This window comes from Anser anser (genome assembly GCF_964211835.1).
Source record: "Anser anser genome assembly, chromosome: 11".
NCBI classification, from domain to species: Eukaryota; Metazoa; Chordata; class Aves; order Anseriformes; family Anatidae; genus Anser; species Anser anser.
In genome coordinates this window covers 8,935,922-8,961,039 of record NC_139732.1, presented here as the reverse complement: position 1 = coordinate 8,961,039, position 25,118 = coordinate 8,935,922, and the positions used below count along the sequence as shown (strand labels likewise).

Genomic DNA, 25,118 nt, shown 5'->3' with positions numbered 1-25,118 from the left:
TGGCTGTGCTCTAGTGTCATCTCCAAAGGGGAGACCTTTGGGCAGAAGCTTAGGGGTGTCAGAGAAAAGCCTCTGGTCCTGCAGTTGCAGCACTACCTGCTTTTCCCTATGCATGCACCAAGAGGTGCAGATGTCACAGGCTTCCTGCTGGTGCCCCCCTGAGAGATATCTCTGTTCTGAGCTAGGGACAGCCCTCACTGTTCCTAGCTAGGGCTGCACTGAGGATACGGGGACTCTGGAGCCTCCGATCTCCAGCCGGGCACACGGAGCCTCCCATTCACTCATTCCACTTAATAAACATATGTTGGTGTGCGAGGCTGGGATCACATCCAGCTTGGCAATTGTCAGGTTCTGAAGGAGAAAAGTTCATCTGTGATACTGCATCATAGCCACATAACCCAGCAGTAATGGTCCTGATAGGTGTTAGTTTGCAGTAGCATCCTACCAGCCACGACAAATAGAAGAGAAAACATGAGAACAAAGGGTGCATGTTAGAACTACCCTGGAGCATGTCTGAATTAATTATGCCCCTTAATTTTTTTTGGATAAAAATCAGGTGTTTGTTTCATTATTTATAGCTCAAAATCAAAACATTACTATTTTATTTATGATGATGCTGATTCTGCCCAGGATTTGTTGGTTTTCTGGCTCACAACATCAGCTCAGAAAAACTTGACATCCTTCCATGCTTTTAGAGGACCTGGAAGGAAGTGGCTTCTCCCTAAACTAAAGCTGTAGTTTAGACATGCTTTAAAAAAAAAAAAAAGTTTGTCTTATTGGGGAAAAAGAATATTTTAAACTTTTACCAAATGTGAAATAAATCATAATAAATATGTGGACTGTACACATCAAAGCAGTGCAAACTATTAAGCAAGTAATTTTGAAAACACTTCTGTATGGCAGATAAGTTAGCTACTAAGCTAACCAAGTTACAGGAAATGTAGATTTATCACAATGAGTACTTATCCCACAGCCGAAAAGGGAGACATACCATCATCTAAACTTCCTGAGATGATAAATAGAGCTTTAAAAGACATGATTTGCTAAAGAAGTATTTTCAGCGGAATTAAATGTGGTATAGAAAGGTAGTGTATTCTCCAGTTATTTCAAGGGGAACCCGCGCACATCGTTAGCTTAAAAAATCAATCATTTATTTTCATAGTTCGCCTCTCTTTAGCACATAAAATGCAGTTTGGCAAACAGTATAACATAAAACATGTCTGTAAGCTGTATGTAACATATGTAACCAACAAATTTTAAAAATGGGAAGCGTGGCCCCAGTTTCGTCCCTCAGGCTTTCCCATCAGCAGGATGTCCCACAATCAAAGGTGTTTGATTTTAATCAAATTAAAACTGAAATAATGTAGTGATGGTTGAGTCGGGCCCATAGTGTAGTGATACGAGCTGAACAGAGCCGCGAGGAGGTGGTCCTTTCCAAAGTTGGTTCAGTGTTTCACAACCTCCTCTTGTTTAATCAGGATGTTTGCATTTATTATTATTTTCACCCCCTTTTCAGTCCTCGTGAATATTAATCCTTGTCTCAGCACTAACACAAGCTGCAGGAGCTGCAGCAGCCATGCCGCAGTAATTGTGTTTGTAAATGTAAATACAATTGAGTGCCATTTCTCCATATGAGCATGAGCTTACACATAGAGAATCTATTACCTTGTGAAGTAATGTTTTAAGTGAATTCCAGTGTCAGCTAAATTGATAGTTAAAGGTATGAAATTCAGCATTGACAAATGGAAAAGCTTTTTTACACAACACATCATTTAACTGTGGGCCTGCCTGCCACAGCAAATTGGTCTGACCGCGACGTAGAAGGATTCAGCTTTAGATGCTTCTGTGGAAATCAGAAACACCTAATGTTATAATTAATACAACAACTAGTGAAAAGGATTTTGAACCTCACATTCTAGGACGTAAATCAGCCTCTAACAAATAAAGAGCAGGGTATGAAGGCAGGCGGTTTACATCTGCCCAGTAACGTGCTTTTGCGTTTCTCCTGACATTGTAGGTACTGATCGGCATCAGACAATGGCTGTCTAATGGGACTTTGGTTCTGACACACCCCTGATCACTTCCAAAGGTGCTTTCGTGTGTTGCTCACATGTGATAGCACCCATTTCTTTGGTCCAGGCTTAGAACAGCAAGCAGGAAGGTCTGCCAGCATACAGCAGCACACAATTCTTCCCCCAACAACCCCATCTAACCTTCCTGGCTGACAGGCTGTTTTAAAATTCAGTCTGATTACTTCTTTCATAACTTTAAAATTTGAAACTGGTTTGCAAAGCATGTTTGCATCCCCCTTTTATGCACGCATGGCATTATAGGCCAGTGTTTTTCAGGGAACTGGTAGGTTATGTGGTTAAACTTTTGTCCTATACAGCACCAAGGCAACTGAGTACAGACATTTAATATATATATATGTAGCTTACGATAGGTTTTACAGAAAGAGAGTGTAACTAGCACCTAACTTTGGGTCAGGAGTGTGCCTTGGAAGCAAGTTGATGATTATTTCTGGTTGCTGCTTGTTGCTCACATCATGGCATGGTCTGAGGACACACAGACTGCAGTCACTCCTTTTGTATAAAACACTTGAGAAAACGTTCTTGTTCAGCTCACATGACCAGACTAGAGCTAATCTGAAGTAAAGCCCGTGAGATAAGCACAGCATGCACGTCATTTCTGTGGATCTGCTACTGCTGGGCTGCACTGCTTGCTAATGAAGATCCGGCCTTCTCAGACTTGCCATTGCACACGATGGTCATTGCCATGCCAGCCTAAGTTGTCGAAGGCAGCTTTCCTCTTCCTGCCACGGCTTTTGGCACCTTTCTTTTCCATACATTTGGCTTCCCTCTGCAAATCCACGAGGACTTTTTCTGAGTTTTCAGTACTGTAAGTGGCATCATGATAAACATGCTTGGAATAGGTTTGATAACTGACACAGGCTAGGAAGTCATAGCTTGATTTTCTCTACCAAAAAAATAGAAATGTAATTATCTTGATGGTCTTCCATTTACCATTATCCAAATGCTCTGCAATATTAACTAGTGGCCCACAGTGTGCTGGGGAGGTGTTACCTCCTTTTTCTGGTTCGTGTAAGCCATGTAGCAAATAATTACAGCTGCTTTTCCTGTTCTGCTGCGAAGAACTAGCTGTAAGAGTGCCATGGGAGGAGGATCAGAGCCAGGTCTAAGCTGATCCCACTGGTTCCAGCTGTCCTCACCCATATCCAACCAAGAAGACAAGGATTCCTAACGGGTAGCTGAGCCTCCCTGCCCTACTGCAGCCTCTGTCGAAGGGAAGAGTGCTGCCTTTACCAAGAAGGCAAGCCATAGCAGTGCAATTTAAAGCCTTACAGCCTCAGCACTGTCAAAACCACTGTCAGCCCTGCGTCAAGTACCTTGAAGAGCACAGATGCTGGAAGTCCCAGGAGACAGGTGTCCTGGGCAGCTGATGAAGTTGGAAGAAGCTACGTGAAGCACAGAGGGTACATTCCAAAGCTGGAAAGGGATGCTGCAGTGATTTGCAAAGCATTTGCCCAGCATTATCCTGCAGTGGAGAGATAGCTGAACACTCAGAAAACCCAGCTATGTCCTATAATAACAAATACAGAGCTAAAGTAAAAAGAGAAGGAGCAATATGGTTAGTATCTGATAATATATCTACCCTCTAGCCACTGCTGAAAGACATTCTAGCCCACACTAGATTTAAGATGGATGAGAAGTTTGCTGTCAAACAGGCAAGGCTTAAAAGAGTAGAGGAACTGAAGGTTTGATCTTTAACACCAGATGGAAAAGAGAAAGATGAAAGAAAAGTTAATCAGAGACTTTTCTTAAGCTCTACTGATTACTGGAAAGCTTTTGACATGGTCTGTAGTATGCAGAAGTGAGTGGTGAGCCTTGATATTAACCAGCTCACCTAACAGTTTTTTTTCCCCCTAGAGTTTAACAACTCAGTCAATAGCCTGCTGGTGAGTTATTACATTTTCCATTGCAAAACTGACAAGGTATTTCTTCTTCACGACCCTCTCAAGTGGCACTGGCGAGTGTTTCCTTTAAAAGTCAGTCTCATCCCCAGGGACACCAGCGATGGAAGAAGGTTGAGAAGAGGGGTGATGGTCTTCTCCTGAACTGCCCAGCGAGCAGGTGCTTTAGGTTAGTTATTTAAAGCATGAGTGCCTGTTCATAAAGGACTGAAGTTGTATGGCTGGGGTTGGGGCAGAGTATTTCTGTAGAGATTTAGTAGTATTGGTTCATTCTGAAGAACTCCTGCTCCTGTTTCTTAAGGTCACAGGGGACATTGTCCTTGCTTACTGGACTGAAAAGGAGAAGAGAATTGCAGGGCTTTGCTGGATCCTGAAGAGTGAGCACCCCTCAGATACGGGCTACTCCTTTTCTAGACATTCCCCCTTCACCTTGACATGCCATGAGTACTACTGTCAAGCCTTTCAGCAGAAGCTGTCAGCACAGACACTCGGTTCCCTGGGTGGTGGGATCTCCGAGGCACCTTTAGAACTAGAATTACCCAGAGGACTGTTGGCAGTGAGCAATTGCACCCATCAGATCAGTAGCATTCGCCACAGTGTTTCTGAAATTTAAACTGATAGCCCAACAGATCATCTCTCCAGCCAGCCTCGTGACTTACAGCACCATATAGCTGCAATTCATCTTCCCGGCTTCCTGTGAAGTAGACGATGAGAATGCTATTATCGGTAGTTTGCATATGGGCAACGGATGCACAGAAGACTATGGGATTTGATTCAAGGTCACGCTGTCTGTGGCTCACAGCTGAACCCCTTAAACACAAGACCTTTCTACCTCATTCTTATATGTAACATCTATTAATATATTTTCCCCTTATGGTTTTGGCTGTTCTGCTGGTTCCCAACTTTGAAGCAGTTTTCTGCTCGTCCATGGCATGAATTCTTAACTCATCCATTGAAAGCATATGGGCCTTTCCTAGCAAGCAAGTGAATCTACAAGCTTGGAAAGGCATGTGAACCAGAGTTTGAATCTCAGCCAAACAATTTGTTCTGGCTTTAATCAAGATGTCTTCTTTTAACTTCAAATATCATTTTTTAAAATCCCATATCAAAACTTCTACTGTCACACTATGAAATCAATAAATGCTACCAGTCATTCTACTCAGAAATACTTCAAAGCAGCCTGATTGATAGCCATTATTTTATTTTTAAAAATCTTCATCAAAGTGATGCAGTTAATAAGAAGGCAAAACAAAATTAACAGCAACAAAGAAATGTGCCAGTTACATTTTGAACTTGCAAAATCCCACCAATCCTGCTACTAGTCTTGCATACAAAGTCTCTCTTCTTCCATTCCTACATCGACACCTTCTAATATTTCCCTTTTTTTTGGCCTCATCGTAACTAGCAACCTAGTTATGCAAATACTAGTTTTAATGCGGTCATTTGATTCATTGAATATTTGATGGAATTTTGCTTCTTAAGTAAACCATTAAATTTGTGGGGTAGATTCTCCTATGTACAGTCCCATGTGAGGAACCTGTCGTGGTTCAACAGTGCTTTAGCTGTGTATTGAAGTCTCATCAGCTTCCGTGGCTCTATGTTTAAAGCTAAGTAGATGGTTATGGGCATTCCTGAGCAAGGGTTGTGGAGTTTTATCTTATTCTATAAATATTTCAATAGAAAACCAAGGGAAGTATTCATGAGTAAAGTTCCAATGTAAATAAGAGCTTGGAAATCTTGTCCATTTATTACGACAACTGCTATCGAGAGTTACTGTGTACTGCAATGGCACTTCAACTTAGGTAGTAGAGAATCTTGGATTACAAAGATTTTGACATTTCTAAATACTCCTTAACACCATTTCTTGAGTCAGTTAAAAGAATTGATGCTATATATATACTACAGCGGGTGGATCTGGTTTTTGCTGGATTTGGATCGCTGAAGTTTATTTATGATTCCAGCAGGGAGAGGCCCATCTGTGTGTAGCTTTGAGTGAAAGAATCTCACCTAGCTTTAGTTATCCATGACTCAGGCATCTGAGATAGTCCGTGTGGACTCTCCTCATAGCCAGTAGAGCCAAATCAGTCCTTTCAGTGTGTCTGTCCTCTGATCTGTTTTAAGCATTGCTTTTAGAGTGAAATAAGTCATGTTGTAGAGTGCCTTTTCTTGCTATCGACTGTACCAGTGTTTAGGGCTGTTACTTGTTTGCTCGCCTCTCAGGTATTTTCTTTTATTTGAGGTGCCCTACGGAACCTCCCTGGCCTCCAGCTGGTCTCTCAAAGGCCCCTGTGCCACGGTCACAGCTCGGTGCCCAAAAACTTGGGTCTCAGTGCCACTGGGGCCTCTTTTTAGGGGACTGCATCCCTGCTAGAGGTGGAGCCTATGGGGGGGCCCTGTGAGAACATGGGGTGTATTCATAGCTGGCAGGTCTAGGCTGAGCAAAACCTGCTAAGGGATTCTCCCGGAAAAAGATTCAGAGAAAACCGTGGCACAGCTCTTATCTTTTAAATTTGAAAAGCTTGACATCAGATCTCAGCAGCCAGAGAGCTTATGCAAAGAATATCCAGCAGCTTGATCCCCAGTTCAAGGTCAGGGCTTCCACTGCACAGTATGCTAAGGAAAAAAGAAATTTGGTGAGAACTACGTTACTGTGGCAGGCGAGACACTGCAAAAAGGCAAAGTGAGATGAGTCAGTTGGGTTTCTCCTCTTGTGTCCCGGTGCAGGGCAGTACCTGTGTTACCGTACCTCGCTGTTCGGTATCGCCCCAGTTGTGCTGCGTCTTCCTGTGCTCCCCGCCGGCAGGGCTTCAGTGGCAGAGAACAAGGTCTGCCCGGGGGAACCATCACGGGCCGGCCTCTTCCTCTTTCTTGTGCATGTCAGTGTGCCAGCAGGAAGCAGCGGGCTGGTACACATTTGTGATTGATACACAGATTTAGCTGCTACGCACAGCTGGGGCAAGCTGCTTTGTGGGTTCTCCTGGCATCCCAGGCCTGGCCAGTGCCCGGGGCTGGTGGCCAGAGCCCCCCGGGAGCAGGGGGAAGTCTCCTTGGCCACTTCTCATGCCCAGCTACCGTGCCTGGAGTGCTGGGCTCTGCCCCAGCTTTGGCACCGCCTGTGGCCTTCTGCAGCCCCAGCACCAGCCGAGATGCCCGGACACCACCTCTCCAAGAGGCAGGGAAGCAGCAGCAGCTCCTGGTGCATTTAGCTGGGGCCTTTCAAGGCAGGGTGCCTTGGGGAACCTGGACAGAGGGGCTTGTGCCTTGCACCTACTGCTCCCTATCTCCGTGGCTACCCTGCACACTTGGGGTGGCAATCCTAGAACGGAGGAGGCGTCTCAGCCACAACTAAGTTACTGTTTGCTGGCTAACATGGTTTTGTGGACTCTTTGTTGTTTTCCTTTTCATACCTGCTAATGTGATATAGCAAGGGCTATTCTGCGCTGTGTGTGCAAAGCAAAAGGAAGCCTGGCAGGCAGCCCGGGAAGCCCTGCCACGTGTCCCAGCTGCTCGCAGCTCTCGCAGAGGGCTCCATTTCCCCAACTTCACCGCTGCATGGTTTTCTCCCACAGCTCACAGACAACAGGGGTGTTGTGGTCAAGAGCTTCCTGATGGTCTGGCGCGGAGGTGTACATAGATAAAGTTCATTCAAGAGGGTTTCTTGTAGAGATGGACCGAGCATGCAACTCAGTTTTTGCCCCCTGTTAATTTCCAGGATGAACGTGCCAGGCTCCTCCCTCCACAGGTGAAGTCAGAAGATTGGCAGGGATGTTACAGACTTTCAGAAAAAGGAGGAGGAAAGTTTCTTTTTTCTTTCCTTTTCTTTTTCCCCTTTTTTTTTTTTTAATTCTGAGCACCATTACCCCTCACCTCTGAACCAAGAAAGACTTTACGTGGTGTCATAATTTAGCAAATTACTTCCTCAAAGGAAGGTCAAACATTTTACCATTCGATCAATAGGAAGCGACTTACAAATCATGTGTATTGATCATTGTAATCATTCAGAGGAATGTAGGGCAGACACTAAAATCACATGCACTTAGTCTTAATTGCCCACATTAAAGCAATTATGCCCCAAAACTGTCATTGTCTAATGCTATGCACACTACCCAGCATGGTAACTTTTAGCCATACATATTTAATCATAAATCAACCTCTTAGGTCTGTTGCACTAAAGACCTACAATATTGCTGTAATTATGCAAATATAACTATGTCTTTTTTCATCAGCGTGTAAGATCATGTTGCTTTTGGGAGCCAAGTGGAGGAAAATAAGTCCCTATATTAATGCAGCTGGTACTTAATACGTGTATTTTACAGCTGTGCTATGCGCTCATGACACAAGTACTCAAAGTGACCTGAAATTGCTAATGAACAGAGAGCCTTTGTAAAAGCAGTCACAGGTCAAGGACTTGCAGATAAAACTTGCTGAGCAGTGCGCTGATGGGAGGCTGGTGTCAGGGGAGTGCTGTTTATTTGAGGTTGTTTGTAAACATTATTTTACAGGGGATCATTTCATCTACAAGTGTCTCAGACAAATACAAGTTTGGTAGTGCTCAAATACATGTTTTCTGATCTTCTGAATGTGAGGTGGGTGCCGTGTTCCTTTTGTTAAGGAGGCCAATAATAGGCTCAGGAAAGTTTGGTTGTAATTTGTTCCCACAGCCTCTGCTCTGGAAAGATCGGCCAGGAATTTCCTTCTTTTAGCATTTCTGAACAGGTCTGGAAAATTAACCGTTCTTGATATGTTAGACACCTGACATTTTGCAAGCAGGGCTGTTTTAAAATTCAGTATTACCTAGCATGGGACAGCCACATTTGTTTTCCACAGAGAATATGCACTGAAGTCTCTTGAAATAGAAGAGAGATTTTCTACTTCAGGGGCTGAGGTGTAGACCACAAAATAGGCACAGTGGCTTTAGAAAGCGTCCCGTAGCTCTGATGGGGTCAGCCTCAGGTTCTGGCCAGCCTCCCCACAGCTCCTGGAGGTCTCCCCAACAGGCATCTCCCGGTGCAGCCCAGGTCATGGGGAGGAAATAGTACATGAGAGGGCGAGTTGTAAGGTGAAGAGGCAGCGGAAGGAAGGAGCTTCCCACTGCTTCCCCCAGAGCCTGCTTTTAGCTCTCAACTCCCCTCGCAAGGAGCACAGGGTGGGCTGTGCAGAGGCGCGGGGGGAAGGCACAGCAGGGGAGGACGGGCTGCAGCGATGGCCAGGCACCTCCACACCATTTCCCGCGCCTCTTAGATTTACTGTAGCCTGAAATATCACATTGTTTCAGCAGGTGGTGATCAGTCAGTAGTTCTGCAAAACGTTCCCGTTGCACCTTCTTCGTCTTTAGCACGGTGGGCTGCTGACACGTAAGCCTGAGGGTGCTTCTGCGAAGCCCCAGAAGGTGAGGAGAGAAGCTGCCTTTTTGGCAGCGGGCTCCGGCTGAGGCATGTGCACCTTCACGGGGAGACGTGCGAGGTGCGGGTCCCCTGGCCAGCTCAGCCCCCTGCTTCAGGGCGGCAGGAGCAGGGAGCGGTACGTGGAGGCCGAGGGCTGAAGCGGTTCGGTCCTGGGGAGAGCTCTGACACCAAATCTCAGGAAAATTGATTTCAGCAAGTTTTTGAGAACATTAGCAGTTTCTGATCTTCTGGGGGTCTTAACCTGTTCAAAGCAGCAGCCTGTAGTGCGTAAGGTATCTTGTCACTCACCTGCATGCAGGTGGGCACTGAATCACAAGTAATTCAGTGTGGGCTTTTCAAGGGGCAAAAGGAAGTCCTTTCTCTCAGAGCCCCCAGCCCCAAAATAGCGGTTGACTGCTACTGGGAGGACAGTGGCACGAGCTATTTCAGGGGAGGAAAAAGGATGTCCAATTTATGGACTCAAAGCGGTTGCTGTGAATCCGATCAGAGCTCTGGCTAGGCTGCAGGCCACCCCTGAATGAGGCCAGTCTGGGGACACGACGCGGTCCCCACGTGGCTGGCTGGCGAGGGCTGCGGTGTGCCCGAGCCTCGGGAATCCCAGCGCTTCCCGCGCTCGCTCGCTCGAGTAGCAATGAAGTTGTTTGGCTGGATCCTTTATGAAAGTTAAAATTGGTTTGTCATTTTCTTTTCGCTTCTCACACCTTATCTAGTTTCTACATTCTTCCCACTTCAGTAGTCAAAGTGATTGAAAGCCGAAAACTGAGCAGATCTGTCCCTGCAGCAACTTTCCTCGCGTTTCTCATTTACCGTTGTATCAAACAGGCTCTTTGTCTCTGCAGTCCCCTGATGTTGCCTCTGTTACACAGAGATATTCTTCAGGTCATGGGGGTTAAAAGGGGGCTAAAAAGGAGATCATATTGGACTTGCTTTACACAGACATGTAGCATTAGACCCAACGCCCAATAGAGGAAAGATATACTACTCCTGTTTGATGAGCAGCAGGCCAATAAATTCATTAATCATCATTTTATGCCTCATCAAACACTTCCCAAGTTCCTCCATGGGAGTTATACAAATTAGCCACTGAAAAGGCAGTAATTTTAGTTTAGCTAGGTAAGTGCTTTTTGATTGCCTTCCTGAACAATGCTTCCCTTGACAAGCTAATAAATCAGCCCTTTCTGAATCAGAAGTGCAGCAAGTGCGAACAATAACTCCACATAGTTTCTCCGCTGATTTCAGCTGGAAGGCCTAAGAGGATGATCTGGGATCAAAGTCTCTTACTTTATTGCAGAGCAAAAGCTTTCTTTATGAAGAAGAGCTACAGAGAAGTGAGGGAAGGGGGGATTTTTTAATCAATTAATGAGCAGAAAAAGTCTTGAAACAAAAAGGAGGCCTAAGCCTCCGATGGCAGGGAGGCCGAGAGGCCGGCAGGGCAGGAGCAGGCCCTGCCGCAGGTGAGGCCGGAGGCAGCCGGCGAGGGGCTGCTCCTTCTGGGGCCGCAGCTGGACAGGGAGAGCGGAATAGGGCCGTACTTCTGCGACCCACTGAGCCCTTGACTGCTCCAGGTATTTGTACCGTAGGCTTGGGTTTGTTGGGTGGCATTACAGCGGGAAGCCTCGAGGCCGTACTGTCTTATCTCTTTTTTTTCAAATTGCTGCATTTGACAGTATCCTTTTTTTTTTTTTTTTTTCACTTGGCCGTAAATCATTTCACTAATCAGCTGTCACCAGCCAACATGCATACATTGGCATTCAGCCGGAGAATTTGTTTTGGAAGGCCTTTAGCAAGAAACCCTCTGTTTGTATCAATAACCGGCTGCTCCGTCCCACGTAGCCGGCTGCGCCACCCGGGGGGCACGGGTGCTGAGCGGGGTGCTGAGCCGCGGGGGTCTCATCCCCTCTCCGCTACCTCCCCCTCCGCACCCTGCCTCTGCAAGCAACTCGGCAAACCCGGGGCCGTTTCTCTGCGTCTCTCTTGGGACCCGATCCAGTTCAACGGGCGCTCCGTTTACATTTGCAGCCGGCAGGCAGGAGCGCGGGAGGGGGCTGGGGTGTGCTGTAAGCAAACAGAAAGCCAAAAAAAGAATAAAAAAAATAGGGGGGGGGGGGGTAAAAAGAAAGGGGGGGGGAACAAAAGGTGCCGGGCCGAGACGCGCCGCCCGGGAGGCGCAGGGCAGGATGCGGCCCCGCACCCGCTTCGCACCGTATTCCCGGCCCCAGCGGCCGCCCCGTCGGGCCGAGCCGGGCCAAACCGAGGCGAGGCGGGCCGGGCCGGGCCGAGGCGGGCCGGGCCGCGCAGCCCGTGGCGCGGGCGCGGAGCGCAGCGCAGGGCCGGGGCGCGCACACTGCGCCATCTGGCAGCGGCAGGGCGCTGGTTTGCGGCGAGCCTCCGAAGCTCTCGCCGTCGACTTTGTCTTTCTCTGTCAGAGGCAAGTAAAAAAGAAACAGCTGGCCTGAATTTTTAGCACCCATAATTAATTAAGAGCTTCATTCCTGGGATTTGATGATTCAATAAAGCAAGACCCTTATTCCCCTATGTGATTCCAGTGAATATCTCCTCCACTCCAATCCTTTCGGGTCCCAAGATAGGGCAGATTAACGCTCTTTTTCTGTGGGAGAGAGGGGAAAAAATGCCTCAAGATTGCATCTGAGGCGTGCACAAAAGGTAAATTCAAAACTGCCACTTGTTCTCTGCAAAGGCTCCTTATTCTGCGCTATTGATGCATTTGTGCCAGGTTTTAAAGGAACCGGAGGGGGGATGAGGAATTACCATATTGCTCCTTTGGAAAAACAGCCGGTTCTGGTTTTGGTAACACTTGTTCCGCTGCCAGCCCCAGATGTCCTTACTAAGAATAAGCCGGGCAGGTCGCAGGACGAGGGGAGCGGGCTGGGGGCTGCCGGGCCGGGCCGGGCCGGGCCGGGTTCCCATTCCCTGCGTCCTGCCCCCCCCGGGCGTCTGGCAGGGGAAGGGGCCGGGGGGCAGTTCCTGCACTTTTCGCTCCTGCCAAACTCCGTCGTTTCTTTTTTCTTTATTTTTTTTTTCCTGTCGCCTCCTTTAAACTTGCTGACCGTGTCCTTTCCCCCGGCGTGGCGGCGGAGGGGCTTTCGCGTCGTTTCCAGGCACGATGAGGGGCGATGCAGCTCACGTCCCCTGACCGGGCGCGGGGGGAGAAGCCCCTTAAAACCCCTAAAAAAAACCTTAAACCCCCCTAAAAACCCCGTAAACGCGGCGGCGGACGCTCGGCGCAGTGCGGGACCCCGCAGTTTCAAAGCGGGCCCGCAGCAAAGCAGCGCCGGCGGGGCGAGCAGCGGGGGGGATGTAAACACGGCCCGGGGCGGGGGGGCCGCAATTAGGATTTGGTTGGGTTTTAAGCGTGAAAGAGGAAGCAACGGGGCTGCGGGCTGCGCCGGGCTCCCCGCCTCGCCCGCCCTCCGCCTCCGCCGTTGAGAAGCGGGGACAGAGCTGGGGGGGGGGTCCCGCCGCCCCCAAAATCCCCCACCCAACCCCTGCTGGGCTCCGGCCGCCCCCCCAGGCTCGACCTTATTTCCCCCGGGGCTCGGGGCCGTTTTTCCGTGGACGGCTCCGGCCGGCTGCGACGGGACCCCCGGGGCATCGCGCCCGGCTTTGGGACACCCTGCGGGGGGGCTTTCCCGGGAAACCCCCGTCCCTGGCACCCCACGCGTGGGGCCGGGCCGAGCCCCATCCCTGCGGCACCCACCCTGCCCCTTCTGCTCCGGGGGTGGGGGGGGACACCGGCGCCCCGCAAACCGCTGCCACCCGCGCCGGGGCGAAGCTCTCCGGCGGGCACGGAGCGATGCGGAGCCCGGACCCTTCCCACCTGCACCACCTGCAGCCGGGGGGGGGGCAGGCCCTCAGCACCCCCCCCCCCCCCCGCCGGCCTCGCTCCCCCCTCGGCCGCCCCCGGCCCGCTCCGCAGCGGCACCGAAACGCGCCCGGCCCCGGCTCCTCCGAGGAACCTTTAATTGGCGGCAGGCGGTATTTTTATTTTAAGGGTACCCTCCAATTTTTTGGTTTTTGGAGCAACAAATTCCCGCAGCAGAGGGGAAAAGGGCGGGCGCTGCCCCCTCTCTGGGCTCCGTTAGGAAATAAAAGATCCCAGGGAAATCGCGGGGATGGGGGAGCCGGGCGCGCCGTCCAGCTCCCGCGGCGGGGGGAACGGGTGAAGAGCAAAATTGTTGGATGAAATCGATGGGGCCGTAACAATAGTTACGGGCTGAAATCGGCGACGGGTTGCAACCTAAAGGGAACGGTTAATTCCCGTAGGAATTTATACATCAAACGAAAAGCGCATTGAGATGGCAGATAGACCTATTGAAAACAGCCCCGGTTAGAAGGAGCAGGGCTCTGGACCGAGCCGAGCTCCTAAGCTGCTGCGCGAGGTGCCTTTTTTCGGAGAGAGGAAGATCAGCTAGGAAAAGGTAGAGCGGCAATTTAAAAAAAAATAAATCAACTCTCCCTGGTTAGATGAATAATTAAAACCTCTTTATTTGGACGCAGCCGTTTGGCTGCGGGACCTGTTGTCTGTCCGGGGCCCCGCGGGCTCCCTGCGGCAAAGGGCGCTCGGGGCTCCTCAGGACCCTGCCGGGACCGCTCCGCACCCGGCCCCCGCTGCCCCTGCCCCTGCCCCATCCCCTCCCGGCACAAACTTCGCCCCGTTTGAAGCCAGGCGGGTGAGGCCAGCAGAGCTCACTCCTGCGCCCAAAACGTGCCTTCCCCCAGGTTTCCCCGGCTGTAAAGAAAAGATACGACCGAGGAATTGGAGCGTTGTTTTTTGTTTGCTTGGTTGTTTGTTTTCAAAAATCATTTATAATTTATAAAGTGACAAAATAACATACTGTTAGCCCAGGAATATTTGAGTCTTTACACATTTGGGTTGAAACAATTTTGGTTTTAAACGAGATCGGCTACAAAGAGCGTATAACCAAGAGAACACGGAGCGCATCTTGAAAATACAAAATACAAACTACGAGTTGAAATCCCGTAAAATGAAAATACGCATGAATAAACCTGTTATAGTTAATAAACGGCTCTGACAATGTTGAAAAGATTACGAAATAATTATCCGGCTTGTTAAAAAGAAAAAAAGAAAAAAGAAAAGAAAACGAAAAACCAAAAAAAACGAAAAAAGTGAACGGAGAGGGGTGCCCGAGCACTGGCTCCAGCGGCGCCGCCGCTCTTCCCAGCGCACTCACAGCGGCGCTGCCCTCGCCTGCAGCCGGCACCCCCAAAGTCCCATTTATTTGGGGACGGGGGGGACAAACCCGGGGCCGGTCCCTCCCGGGGCAGGGAGCACTTTGAGGAAGCGGCGGACGCTCGGCGAGCTGCCCGGCCTCCGGCTCCAGCGGCGGGGCAAGGCTCGGCGGGGGTTTGGGGGCGTTTTGGGGGGTTCGGGGGCCTGGCGGCGCCCCCCACCCCATTCCCACCGCCCAGCCTGCCCGGAGCGCAGCGCGGCGGCCCCGCGGGGCTCCCGCAGCGGCGGGTGGGCAGCGGGAGCGAAAGCCGGGCCGAGTGTGACACCTACCTGCCAGCGCCGGCAAGCACCGCGCCCGCGGCCGGCTGCGCACCCGCGGCCAGCCCCGAGCCGGGCCGGGCCGGGCCCCCCCCAGAACCCCTTGTGCCCCCGTTCCCCCCCCACACAGCCCCTTCCCCGGGCACCGCCGCCGCGCCAGCGAGGGCTTAAATCTGGCAGAAAATCGAACTCATTAGCAAAGTTCACCAGCTGATTGCTTTGCAGAAAACGCGACACTGATTGCGAGTAATTAGGTTAAAAGCCGGGCCCGCGCTCCGAACAAGTGCCTTCGCCTCTGGCCCGCTCCGGGGCCCCGGTACCGGCGCTGCCCCGGCCCCGGTGCGACGAGCGCGGCCCCCGGGGCTCCCCCGGCGCTCCCCCCGGCCCCGGCCCCGCGGCAGGTGCGGAGCGGCCCCGGCGCGTCCACAAGTATCCGCCCGTGGCAAAAAAAGAGGGGTTTTGCTTCTGTTAAAAATCTCTTTTAATTAAATATTTGCGCTTTACAAAGGCGACTGCAGGTTGGGGTTTGTTGGTTTTTGTATCTAAGAAGTATAACCTAGGTCCTTTTTTTTTTTTTTGCGTTATAGTTTAGCTCACACCCAAGAAAAAAAAACAATAGGCATAAAAAAATTAAATTAAACTTGTATATATATTTTTTTTAAAACTATGAAACAATTCGGAAAAAGACACAGAAATGTATATATTTATATTACGAAAACAACATTAATGCCTGTACAGGTGTCTTGATTTCATAATTTACTTCAAAGATACTGTATTATCAATTTAAATACAAAAAAGCTACATTAAATATACAGAATAAGATTTCATACAAATTTTTCTTCTTTGTGTGTGTGAGAGAGAGCATATCACTCGTTGGCTTTTCGCTTGGTTAAGACATTTCGGGGCGGTTTCCCCCCAGCCCTTTCCAATAGACTCTATAAACTTCTGGGGGGGGGGGGGCACAGGGGGAGGGGGAGCTGCTCTTTTTCTGCTCGCTTTGTTTTGCCTTTCTTTTGATAGTGGAAAAATAACTGCCGAAGCAATTTAGCATTTCTTTCAATAAATTAAAAAAAAATGAAATAATAATAATAACAGAAGAACCAAACCACAATCCCGGGCCGGGGGGCGGAGGGGGGGGTGAGGAGGAGAAGCCGGTATTAAATGTTGGACATACCTTTCTTCAGTTCGTAAGGTGAGTCTTTGCAAAGGTCTACCTGGGCCTGGCTCCTGCCCAGTTTGCTTTCCTTCGCCAGGCTCTCGGCTCTGTTGAGGACAGTCTGGTTTAATCCATTGAAGGGGGCGCCGGGCGCGGCGGCCCCGCCGGCGGGGTGCCCGTGCAGGGCCCCGAAGGAGCCGTAGTTCGTGTAGCCGGGGTAGAAGGGCGCCGTGTAGTAGAGGGGCCGCGGCAGCACGGCCCCGTTGGGGAACGGGCACTGCGCCCCGGGCGAGCGCGGCCGAGGCGGCGAGGGGCGCGGGGGACCCCCGGCAGCGCCACCGCCGAGGACGGGGGGCCCGGGGGGCGCCGCCTCGCCGCCGGCCTCCTTCGCCTTGTCCGCCGAGGTGGCGATCTCGGCCAGCGACCAGAGCTTGGGCTTGGCGAGGGCCGCCTGCTGCGGCGAGTGGATGACCGAGGGGGCGGCGGGCAGCAGCGGGTGCAGCTCGGCGGCGGCGGGCGGCGGCGGCCCGGTGGTGGCGGCGGAGGGTGGCCGGTACGGAGGGGGCTCCTCGCCGCGCCCCCCCGCCGGGGAAACGCCGGGCGCCTTGGGCAAGGCCGGCAGCCCGTCGAGCCGCTCCTCCGCCGGCTCCTTGCAATCCGAGTCGCTCAGGCCGCCCTCGGCCTCCCGGGGGCTGGGGGGCTCCTGCAGGCGCTCGCAGCCCGGCGCTGCCTTGGGCTCCGCCGCTCCTGGAGGGGAGGGATAGGGGGGACAGGGCAGGGGGGGTCGGGGGCTGCTCGGCGGCTCGCCCCGCGCCCCCCAGCCCGGCCCACGGCGCCCCCCGGCTCCCCCCGGCAGCCCCGAGTGCTCCGCTGCCCTACCTGCGTCCGGCGAGCCGGGGTCCCCCTTCGGGGCGTCCTCGGGCTTGTGCGGCTCGTCCTCGTCGTTCTTCTCCAGGTCGATGTTCTCCTCCTCCTCCTCGTCCTCGCTGCGGTTCCGCGGGGTCCAGGTCATCTTGTTCTCCTTCTTGAGCCTCCGCCGCGCGTTGGCGAACCAGGTGGAGACCTGGGTGAGGGTCATCTTGGTGATGATGGCCAGCATGATCTTCTCGCCCTTGGTGGGGTAGGGGTTCTTGCGGTGCTCGTTGAGCCAGGCCTTGAGGGTGGCCGTGGCGTCCCGCGTGGCGTTCTTGCGGTACGCGGGGTCCCCGTAGGGGTAGGAGCCGAGCGGCGCCGCGTACGGGTGGTAGCCCAGGGAGCCGGCCATGCCCGGCGGGTGCTCGTAGGGCGAGCCCTGCGGAGAGAGGGGACAGCGGCCCGGCGGGGCGAGGCGACGTGAGGCGGCCGCGGGGCGACAATGACACGGCAAGGGCAGCGCCGGGCCCGGCCCGCGGCCCCCGCCTCGCCCCCAGCGCCGGGCCCGGCGCGCCCGCAGCCCCCGGGGGAACGGCGGGGGTCGGGGGGGGGGGGGCGGCCCCGGGAGGCCCCGGCCTCGGGAGGCCGCCTGCGGGAACGCAGAGCCTCTCCCCCGAGCCGGGCGCCGAAAAGCCGGTGGGCAGCGCGGCCAGGGGACCCTTCCCTTCTTTCCCTTCCCTTCCTTTCCTTTCCTTCTTTCCCTTCCCTTCCTTCCCACCTTCTTTTCCCTTCCTCCCCTTCTTTCCCTTCCCTTCCTTTCTCTTCTTTCCCTTCCCTTCGTCCTGCCCCCGGGCTGCCACCGCAGTGGGCAACCTGCCGGGCCCCGGCGGCCGGGCGGCTGCTCCTCCGGGGGCTAGAGGGGGGAAATAAAGGGAAAAGGGCAGAAAGGCAGAGAAAAGAGAGAAAGAAAAAAAAAAAGAGGAGAAAAAAAGGAAAAAGGGAAATAACTCCGTGCAACTCCGCCTAGACGCTAACCAGAGGGGAGAAGCGCAGCGAAAGTCCCCGCTCCTGCTGCTTCGGAGGGACCGCGGGGCTCGGGCTGGGGCTGCCCCGCGCCGGTCCCGCGGAGCCCCCCCGGCAGCGCCGAGCCCGGCCGCCCCCTGCCCTGCCCCGCCGGGCGGCCGGGGATTAGAGCCCGGCCGTAACGAAGCAGCCCAATTAGCGCTGCGAGGGGAAAGTTGCCTGGCTTTACCGCCCGCATTTCTCCCACCGCCGGCCGCTGATGCGTTCGTTCCCTTTCAAACCACAACAAGAAAAACGTTGCGGAATAAAACTGACCCTTTCTTTAAAAAATATATAGATAGATATTTTGTGTTTAAAGGAATGAAACCCGTCCCCGCCCGGCCGCTGCCCGCCCCAGCCCCGTCTCGCCCCGGCCGCGGCGGCTCCGAAAAGAACTAAAAGGGGACCAAAAAAGGGGGCGCGGGGGACCAAAAAAGGGGGCGCGGGGGGACCAAAAAAGGGGGCGCCGGGGGCCCGGGGCTGCTCTTACCACGTAGGAGGTGAAGGCGGCGGCGGCGGCGGCGGCCGGGTCGGTGCCGTACTGGAGGTGGGAGTTGTAGCCCGGGGAAGGGGCGGTGAAGGCGGTAGATCCGGCATAAGGGGAAAAAGCGGAGCCCGACGACGATCTGCCGAGTTCATCGGTCCTGGGGCCGGAGATCACGCTGGTGCTGTACGCCGGGCAGGAGTAGAGAGCCAAGGACGCCGACGGCTGGTACAAGTAACCCTGAGGATACGACATGGCCAGGCGCACACATATACCCGGGGGGGAGCCCGGGGCACCGGGGGGCGGCTGCCGGGCTGGGGCCGCTGCGGCCGGGGCTTCGCGGGCGCCTCTCGGCCCTCGCCCGGCGGGCAGCGGCGGCACCTTGCTCCGCGCCGCTCCCGCAGCCTGGCACCGCGTCCTCCTCCTCCGCCCCCTCCTCTGTCTCGTTTTCCCCCTCTCCTCCTCGCTCTCTCTCCCCCTCGCACCGAGAGGGGGGCGGCTTTTTTTTGTCTTTTTGTGGGGTTTTTTTTGGTCTTTTCTTCCTTCCTTCCTTCCCCCCCTTTTTCCTCCTCGCTCTCGCTTTCCGAAGGGTCCTGCCAAGATGCTAAGTTGGAAATCGCAGCTCCTGACGCCTTCTAGCGCGGCCCGCCGAGGCTCCTCCTTCGCGGGGTGTTGTCAGCGCCAGGACTGGCAGGACCCCGCCGGGCTGCCGCGGCCGGGCCCAGCCCGCGGGGGGGCTCCGCGCTCCCCCCGGCCCCCCCCCGGCCCTCCCCGCCGAGCCGAGGCTCAAGTGCGCCGGCTCCTGGCCCGCAGGCACCGCCGAGCCGCTCCGGCCCCGGCTCCAACTTCCCGCGTGTGCCGAGTGCCGCGCCGGCACGCAAGCCAGTCGCTATATGAAATAATAAAAAATAGAGAGATTTAATACGATTTATTAGCCGCCCGGCTCCCCCCCCCATCCCCATCCCCACCCCTCCGCTCGCTGCCCCCTGCCCCTCCCTCCAGCGAGCGGCGGGCGGTGTGTGTGGGGGGGGGGGGGGCGGTGCTTTTTGGGGGCACACAGCACACCCGCGGGGGCGTGCAGCCGGGGAGCGCCGTCGGGGGGCGGCAGGGGTGCTGCGGAACCCCTTCGGGGGCGCAACCGGCGCTGTTTGAAACACGTCGTGGCCGGGGGGACCCGGCAGCGGCCCCGCTGCCCCCGGGATCAGCCCCAAACGCCCCGCGGGCGGCGCCCCCCCGGCGGCGGGGGCTCGGGGGGCGACCCCCGGCGGGCAGGAGGCGCCCGGGCGGGGCGGGCGCGCCCCGAACTACATTTCCCATCGGCCCCTGCCGCCGCCGGCCCCGCCCTCGCCCCTCCCGGCGCCGGGTTGGCCGCTCTCCCGCGGCCGGCGGGCCGTCCTTCCCTCCCATTGGCCGGCCGCGCTGTCCCTCGGCGCGGGGAGGGCAGGGCGGGGGAGCGGCCGGAGTGCGGAAGCGGCGCTGCCAGGAGGCGCTGCGCCCCGGGGCGGCCGCCTCACGGCCCGGCCTCCGGGGGAGCGGCTCCGGGCGCGGCTGCCCCGGCGCTGCGGGGCGCCCTCTGCCGGCCGGGCCGGGCCGGGGGGCGGCGCGGGGCCGCGGGCACGGCCGCGGCGTCCCGGGGGCTGCCTCCAGCGCCGCTGCCGGGCGGTTTGTGCCGGCCCCCGCGGCCCCGTCCCGCTCCCGCACGCCGCGGGGAGCCCCCGGAGGGCTGGGGCTGTGCCCCCGGGACGCGGCTGTGCCCCGCGCGGCGAGCCCCCGCAGCCGCCCTGCCCCGTGCGAGCAGCACGCTGACTGCTGGCCGCGCAGGGCTGATCTGCGTGGAGACCGGCTGCAGCCCGGGATGGCGGAAAAACCAGAAATTCGCCCCGAAACGCGCATCCCCTGCCCGCGAAGGTCTGCCTGTCCGCCTGTCCGTCTGTCTGCCTGCCACGGGCTGGAGGACCCGCGCTGCTTTCCGTGGGCACCGACGGTAGGTGCGTTTCCAGGTGGGGATCGTGCCTCTGTGCCAGCTGGCGGCTTGTACCAGCGCGCTGCAGGTCGGTGGTGCGCTTCTCGGCTCTCCCTATATTTTTATCACAATTCCCTGGATGCTGAACTCTTAATGCAATAGAAGAAACGCCGATCGTACGGTAATTTCTTATTGATGGATTTCTTATGATAGGATTTACGTGCTGCCTGCGTGCTTCTGAATTTATTTAAATCAACTCTTGTGCATTTAAATTCGGCTGCATAAATAAACGATTAAAATTCTCTGTTTTCTAGCCTTTAATCCAAAGGGCTTGCCCTGCAGAGCTTTTCAAAATGATTTCTGCTCACTTTAGTACTCAGACTCGAACAGAATTTTAGACATAAGTAGAACTTGGATTTGAGACGACCGCACAAAATGCAGTGACCAAAATGTAGCAATATTTGAACTTGTGTATTTAGGCATTTTTCCACACTGGTTTCATTTGCATAATTTCATTTAGGATGCGCAAACATCTGCGGTACGGGGTAAAATAGCTTAATAAAATAGTGCATGAAGATCTAACAGGGATTGTCGGTGAGTATTTTCCTTTTGGAAGGGAAAAAGGTTTGGGGTGGTTGTGAAAATAACAGCAAATAATATATTTGAAAAGTACAGCATTGGTCATGTCTGACTGCGAGTGGTGCAGTTGCAGGTGGATTGTGTTGGATGGAGTTAAACGTAGGTATCTCGACTATGATACACTTAATCTAATTACTTTAATAGCTACTTTCTGTTGAAACTTTAAAATCTACCGATCCTGGCTTTTGCTGCAGTCTTTAAAGATCTAATCGTCTGTGTGTGTGCCTGAGATGTAAAACTTAGTGCGAAGAGAGGCAACAGATTGGTTCCGTCATATGATTTTGTTGGTTTTGGTGGTGCTTTTTTTTTTTTTTTCGAGTGTACTTAAAAGATTATGATGGATAATGCTGTCTTGCCAAAGAATGCCGACACAGGTGTTCATCATTATCTTAATTAAGATCCTGAGAAAATGTCATCTTTCGGCATGAATTATGAAGGGAGATGCATTAGGAGATCACTTCAACTCTTTTTTTTTTTTTTTTTTTCTTTTCTGCAGGGGTAGATGAGAAGGAGGCTGTTTTCTCAAAACCTTTTTGGTATTTCTTTATCAGAATACCTGACCATAGACACTCACTGCATAATTTGTTTCCCCATTTCAATTTGGGAGTGTATTATCAAGAGATCCATAGGAAACAAATACTCTCTGTTAAAGGCTGCTCGTATTAAGAAAATACAAAGACAGATAGCAGGGGAAATTGGCTGCTACGAGGTGTCTTATATAGTGTATTTTAAAGTATTAACAGCTTGCACTAAGAGCAGAACAAAGCAAATACGTATAAATATATATATATATATATAAATTGTAAAGAAAACAAAAATACTTTCTTCGCCTTTACGATACCATAGTAGTAAATCTAATTAGCCTGCAAAGGAGAGTGAGGGGCTTGTGTTTTTCTCTGTTGAATCAATACGTTATTAGCTGGAGAAAACTAAAGCAGTGCACCCGAAATATCAGCAGAAGCATTGGCAGCAAAACGCAGGGGCGCTTTCCTGCAGCCGTTTGCTGGTGCACGCTGCCACTGCCTTCCCCAAGACAAGGTGTTGGGCGTTACGGGGTCACTACGTGCCGTGGAAGTGCCAGCCTCGGGTGAGTCTTAGGGCAGAGCCCCACGAGATGTCTGCAGCTCCCCTGTTGTTCCTGCTGCCTGCGAGTACTTTGCCCGGGCATCGACTTGTTAGTGCTCTGCTTCGGCAGCCTGAGGCGGAGGTGGGCACCTCCGTGGGCACTGCCGGCAACTCTCCCCTGCTGCCTCTAGTGACTGAGCGTTAGGTAGCTTAGGTGCACTCCTGTCCTGTTGTTTTCTTAGCCAGCCTTTGTTCGTAAAATTACTTTTTGCCAGGGACCTGATTATCAGTCTTAGTTCTTTTTCAGGGAAACTATTATACGGTATAAAACCATGCATGAGTGCAGCTGGCAGTCCTTAAATCCAGTCCATAGTTACTGTATTGAACATGTAGCTCCAAAGATCTTGACAGTATCATGGGAGAACCTGAGACTGTATTTTAGTTTCCTTAAAGTTTCCTATAATTAACTTAAATGGTGCGATTCGCTTGAATTTGTGGGCATGATATGGACTAAGTTAAATATGTCTTTAGGGTTTATTTTGCTTGCAGTTCTGAGGACATATGCAGAAAAATAGATTCTCCATATGACAGGGGTGGGGGGAAGAGCTGCTCTCTCATGTCTAAACAAGTTTTTTCACTTAAAGCAAGCCTCATCTCCTGTTAGTTGACTCCTTATTTTAAAAGAGAAGCCCCTCAGCAAGCAGGATGGCCGTGGCTCCCTGTGCCGTGTGCCCGTAGCTTTCGATGCGGCAGCAAATTCCCTTCCCACCGCAGTGCTGCAATGTGCTGGGCGCTACCGCAGCTAGAACCTGGCCACGGCGTGGGTGTTAAAGGTGGGTGACTTTTATTAGCAGTGGCATGTTCAGAAGGGTTTGTATTTTATCTGGTTTACTTACACACTTACCCATTCTGGCATGCATATTTGCAGTCCTAATGACTGGTATTTGCGGCAGCTCGGCGTTACCTCTCCGATGAGAAATGTAGTGCCAGGTAGTTTTTCTGGCCTTGCATCCAAGGAATTCTTTTTAACAGTTAGTACTCTCTGATCTTTATTAACAGGAGAGGTTTCTAGTTCCTGTTCATTAATATAGATAATGCAGATGCAAATGATTCTTGAGGCTGCTTTCTGCACGTTAAAGTGAATATACACATAGAGCCAATTCTTTTCTTCATATAAATCAATTTCAGAAAAGAAAACTAGTCAGGTCTTTCAAGCTGGATCCAGATGATCATAACAGAAATCTCACTATGCTACCTAACTTGTGACCGATCGCACTCCTACCCTCCCCAAAGGGTGCATTTTCCAGCTTTCGTTTCACGAGCGTATCTTTTTCAGTATTTCTCAGTGTTTCTGTCACACATCAGGAATTCAGCATTTACCTCTGAAATAGTCTCTGCTAGCATCTCTGAAACTTCTCGTGCCCTTCACATTTAATTTTGTGTAGAATAATGCCTGGTGTAATATTTATGTCTTCTGTTTTCAATTAAGCTGCGTTAGGTAACTACGCTCTTCTTTCATATCCCATAACAAAGTATCAGTATCCAGATGGCAGTGTGCTGGGATAAAACAGCTACAGTCTTGGCTGCTACTGTAAAGCTAAGAACTAACATTTTAGCCGCCGTGATAAATAAAACCGAGGTTGTGACTCTTGGCGTATTGGAGTTGCACTAAATAATGCTACAGTGCTGTTTATTACTGGTTTCATTGGATAATATGCAGCTATAAAACCTGCTTGAAGCTTTTATTAAGAATACTCTGTCATTATAAAAAGATGCCTACAACTTCTTTATGATATTAACGGTGTAAGAATTACTTTGTGCTGGCTCCCTGGCTGGTTAGGGAGGGCCGAAGCCTCTCCGAGCGTCAGCATGCTTTAGGTTGCGTGGATCTCTTGGGAAGCAGACAGCTCTGCGGAGACGAGGTTGGAAAAGCTACTTTTAAGGCATTTTTGTTCTGCTTGCTTTTTGCTTTTCCTAAAGTTTATTTTGGTATTTAATTTCTTGCTTCAGCTAAACTTTAGCTGATATTCTCTGTGGTATGAAGTGTGCTCCTCTGACCCTGGGTAGAACTGAAACTGAGGAAATGCAGGTAGTTATCTGAGAGGAGGCTGCAGAAATGCTGGGGAACTTTTATGTTGCCTGAGAAGGTGACGGGGAAGACCTGGTAGTAGGTAAGGGACTAGGAATATTGAGTCCTGGGCTAGCTTCCTCCCTCAGCTTCTGGCACGTCATATGGAGTAGGTTTGTTCCTGTAACCTCCGTGCCTCTGTTTGCCTACCTGGAACCTTTTGCACAGCTTCAAAACACTCAGGTTGCAGTTGTTGTCCGCACTCCTATGATTTATTAGACTGTTGTGTTTTTAAGCAAAAGAAAGTTATTTATGCTGTTACTGATTCATTAGTTAATTGCCGTTAAATGTCCATATTCCGTAGACCTTTGGTTGCCGCATGCTCTTGTTTGTGGTGCACCTCTTAGAAAACACAGAACTGAACATCATCCAGGGGGATGTGGTGATAACAGTGTCCGTGGGATTTAACAAGCACGCTAGATCAATGGGTGAAGGAACCCTTGTGTTACTCGGTCCTTAATCCTTGATTGTAAGGGAAATCTGTCTCAATTAGTGACAAATACTATATTCTTATTCCATTTCCCTGTTCACCCTATGTCTGTTTTTTGGCTTGATAGAACGCAGCCAAGAGGAGAAGCGGTGAGGGCCGCGAAGGGGAGGATGAATCCAGCAGTCCATCCCAGCAAGCACACCTGAGTGCAGGAGGAGACCTCATACAAAGCCAGAATGTGTTTTGGCTTGCCACAATTTTTAGCCTTATTAAGTTCTATTCAGAGTTAATGGTAAGTGATATGTTTTGTGTACGTTATGATTCATTGAGTAAGGCATTGCAGAAGTGGCACTGTGCTTTGTGATACTGAGTTTGGTCTCTAACAAAAAGCAGAATTCATGTTTCCAGATACA

The 25,118-nt window shown here is 52.2% G+C and overlaps 3 protein-coding genes across 5 annotated transcripts in view; 1 reads left to right on the top strand and 2 right to left on the bottom strand.

The window, feature by feature from the left end:
- Positions 1-25,118, top strand: part of LOC310905612 (uncharacterized protein) — a 724,478-nt gene that overhangs the window by 685,616 nt on the left and 13,744 nt on the right. For both annotated transcript variants that reach the window (XR_014589159.1, XM_083852137.1), the window contains one exon: positions 24,833-24,997. The gene's annotated coding sequence lies outside the window, so the exon portion shown is untranslated. The remainder of the gene's footprint in view (positions 1-24,832; positions 24,998-25,118) is intronic.
- LOC310905341 (uncharacterized protein) lies at positions 1,241-14,834 on the bottom strand (the record flags this gene model as incomplete). Its single annotated transcript, XM_083851513.1, has 3 exons — positions 1,241-11,451; positions 12,166-13,267; positions 14,711-14,834. The coding sequence occupies 3 exons, from the start codon at positions 14,832-14,834 to the stop codon at positions 11,388-11,390; spliced, it is 1,290 nt and encodes a 429-aa protein (XP_083707639.1). The 3' UTR covers positions 1,241-11,387.
- On the bottom strand, positions 15,384-19,151 carry IRX5 (iroquois homeobox 5). 2 transcript variants are annotated; one of them, XM_083851321.1, is made up of 3 exons: positions 18,487-19,151; positions 16,962-17,373; positions 15,384-16,829 (listed from the first exon to the last, which is right to left on the bottom strand). In XM_083851321.1, the coding sequence occupies exons 1-3, from the start codon at positions 18,733-18,735 to the stop codon at positions 16,084-16,086; spliced, it is 1,407 nt and encodes a 468-aa protein (XP_083707447.1). In that variant the 5' UTR covers positions 18,736-19,151; the 3' UTR covers positions 15,384-16,083. The 2 variants fall into 2 exon arrangements, with proteins under 2 accessions (XP_083707447.1, XP_083707448.1); XM_083851322.1 differs by lacking the exon at positions 18,487-19,151 and adding an exon at positions 17,970-18,407.

Bases quoted from the DNA above. Each gene is read 5' to 3' on its own strand.
- IRX5 (XM_083851321.1), bottom strand. From the start codon at position 18,735: ATGTCGTATCCTCAGGGTTACTTGTACCAGCCGTCGGCGTCCTTGGCT. The intron at 17,374-18,486 runs GTAAGAGCAGCC...CTCTCTCCGCAG, and splicing joins CCGCCTTCACCTCCTACGTG to GGCTCGCCCTACGAGCACCC. The intron at 16,830-16,961 runs GTAGGGCAGCGG...CCTCCCCTCCAG, and splicing joins CCCCGGCTCGCCGGACGCAG to GAGCGGCGGAGCCCAAGGCA.